We start from the raw sequence: 2,381 nt of genomic DNA, 5'->3' as shown, positions 1-2,381 counted from the left end.
CTGCAGCTGCCAGCTGAAGAGAGGGCAGAGTCACACACTGGCATTCTAACACAATGCAATCAAGAACACTCAGAAACCTAAAGTCTCTGTGGGAAGCTGCTATAGACCACACAGAGACACTCAGAAACCTAAAGCCTTGTGTGAAGCTGCTATAGACCACACAGAGACACTCAGAAACCTAAAGCCTTGTGGAAGCTGCTATAGACCACACAGAGACACTCAGAAACCTAAACCTTGTGTGAAGCTGCTATAGACCACACAGAGACACTCAGAAACCTAAAACCTTGTGGGAAGCTGCTATAGACACACAGAGACACTCAGAAACCTAAGCCTTGTGTGAAGCTGCTATAGACCACACAGAGACACTCAGAAACCTAAAGCCTTGTGTGAAGCTGCTATAGACCACACAGAGACACTCAGAAACCTAAAGCCTTGTTGGAAGCTGCTATAGACCACACCGAGACACTCAGAAAACCTAAAGTCTTGTGGGAAGCTGCTATAGACCACACAGAGACACTCAGAAACCTAAAGTCTTGTGGGAAGAGCTGCTATGACCACACAGAGACACTCAGAAACCTAAAGCCTTGTGTGAAGCTGCTATAGACCACACAGAGACACTCAGAAACCTAAAGCCTTGTGGGAAGCTGCTATAGACCACACAGAGACACTCAGAAACCTAAAACCTTGTGTGAAGCTGCTATAGACCACACAGAGACACTCAGAACCTTAAAGCCTTGTGGGAAGCGCTATAGACCACACAGAGACACTCAGAAACCTAAAGCCATTATTGTGGGAACTGCCATAGTGCTAACAGTCAGTATCTAGATAATGTGTGAAATGCTTGACAATGTATGTGGTATCAACAAAGAGGTATACAAAGAGACACTCAGAAGAGAGCGAGACAGACTGACTTGTTGGGCAGCAGAAAGCTGGAGGGGAACCGGTACCACTCTTCCCAATGTGTGAAATGCTTGACAATGTATGTGGTATCAACAAAGAGGTATACAAAGAGACACTCAGAGAGAGCGAGACAGACTGACTTGTTGGGCAGCAGAAAGCTGGAGGGGAACCGGTACCACTCTTTCCCAACACAGACACTGACGGGCCGGCCCTTTGGGACAGCGTGGAGAGACGGGTCCCGGGAGATACGGTGGAACTCTGGGTACAGGTCCAGTGGCGCGTGGTAGCCTGGAGGGATAAACACACACATTTAAGGGTTTTTCTTRATTTTTACTATTTTCTACATTGTAGAATAATAGTGAAGACATCAAAACTTTMAAARAACACATATGGAATCATGTAGTAAGCAAAAAAAGTGACAAACAAATCAAAATATATTTTATATTTGAGATTCTTCAAATAGCCACCCTTTGCCTTGACAGCTTTGCAGTTTGGCCAGCTCTAGGAAGAGTCTTGGTGGTTCCAAACTTKCATTTTAAGAATGATCGAAGCCACTGTGTTCTTGGGGAACTTCAATGCTGCAGAAATGTTTTGGTACCCTTCCCCAGATCTGTGTGTCTCGGAGCTCTACGAACAATTCCTTCGACCTCATGGCTTGGTTTTTGCTCTGACATGCACTGTCAACTGTGGGACCTTATATAGACAGATGTGTGTCTTTCCAAATCATGTCCAATCAATTAAATGTACCACAGGTGGACTCCAAGTTTATTTAACCAGGTAAGTTGACTGACAACACATTCTCATTTACAGCAACGACCTGGGGAATAGTTACAGGGGAGAGGAGGGGGATGAATGAGCCAATTGGAAGCTGGGGATGATTAGGTGGCCGTGATGGTATGAGGGCCAGATTGGGAATTAAGCCAGGACACCAGGGTTAACACCCCTACTCTAACCACAGAGAGTCAGGACACCGGGGTTAACACCCCTACTCTTATGATAAGTGCCATGGGATCTTTAGTGACCACAGAGAGTCAGGACACCCGTTTAACGTCCCACCCGAAAGACTGCACCCTACACAGTGCAGTGTCCCCAATCACTGCCCTGGGGCATAGGGATATTTTTTAGACCAGAGGAAAGGGTGCCTCCTACTGGCCCTCCCAAATTGTAGAAACATCTCAAGGATGATCAATGGAAACAGGATGCACCTGAGATGAATTTCGAGTCTCATAGCCAAGGGTCTGAATACTTACGTAAATACATTTTTAAAATTGTATTAATACATTTGAAAAATGTCTTTATGGGGAATTGTGTGTAGATTGATGAGAGAAAAAATAACAATTGAATACATTTTATAATAGGCTGATCTGATCTAGATCTAAAACCAGGAAAATGAAACTGAGAAAACAGAATTTGGGAAAAAATATTAACATAATTTCGTGATATCCAATTGGTAATTACAGTCTTGCCCCATCGCTGCAACT

General features: G+C 44.4%; 1 protein-coding gene across 1 annotated transcript in view; it reads right to left on the bottom strand.

The window, feature by feature from the left end:
- The window catches only part of LOC112073179 (alpha-1,2-mannosyltransferase ALG9-like), a 22,628-nt gene extending 20,506 nt beyond the window's left edge, over nt 1–2,122 (bottom strand). The window contains exon 1 of the mRNA XM_070440058.1: nt 1,041–2,122. Coding sequence (XP_070296159.1) covers nt 1,041–1,210 — 170 coding nt within the window. The 5' untranslated portion in view covers nt 1,211–2,122. The remainder of the gene's footprint in view (nt 1–1,040) is intronic.
- Nucleotides 2,123–2,381: the final 259 nt, after the last annotated feature.

The sequence above is a fragment of the Salvelinus sp. IW2-2015 genome, unplaced genomic scaffold (assembly GCF_002910315.2).
Source record: "Salvelinus sp. IW2-2015 unplaced genomic scaffold, ASM291031v2 Un_scaffold2178, whole genome shotgun sequence".
NCBI classification, from domain to species: domain Eukaryota; kingdom Metazoa; phylum Chordata; class Actinopteri; order Salmoniformes; family Salmonidae; genus Salvelinus; species Salvelinus sp. IW2-2015.
The sequence above is the reverse complement of the archived record's forward strand: the minus strand, read 5'-3'. Positions and strand labels throughout refer to the sequence as shown.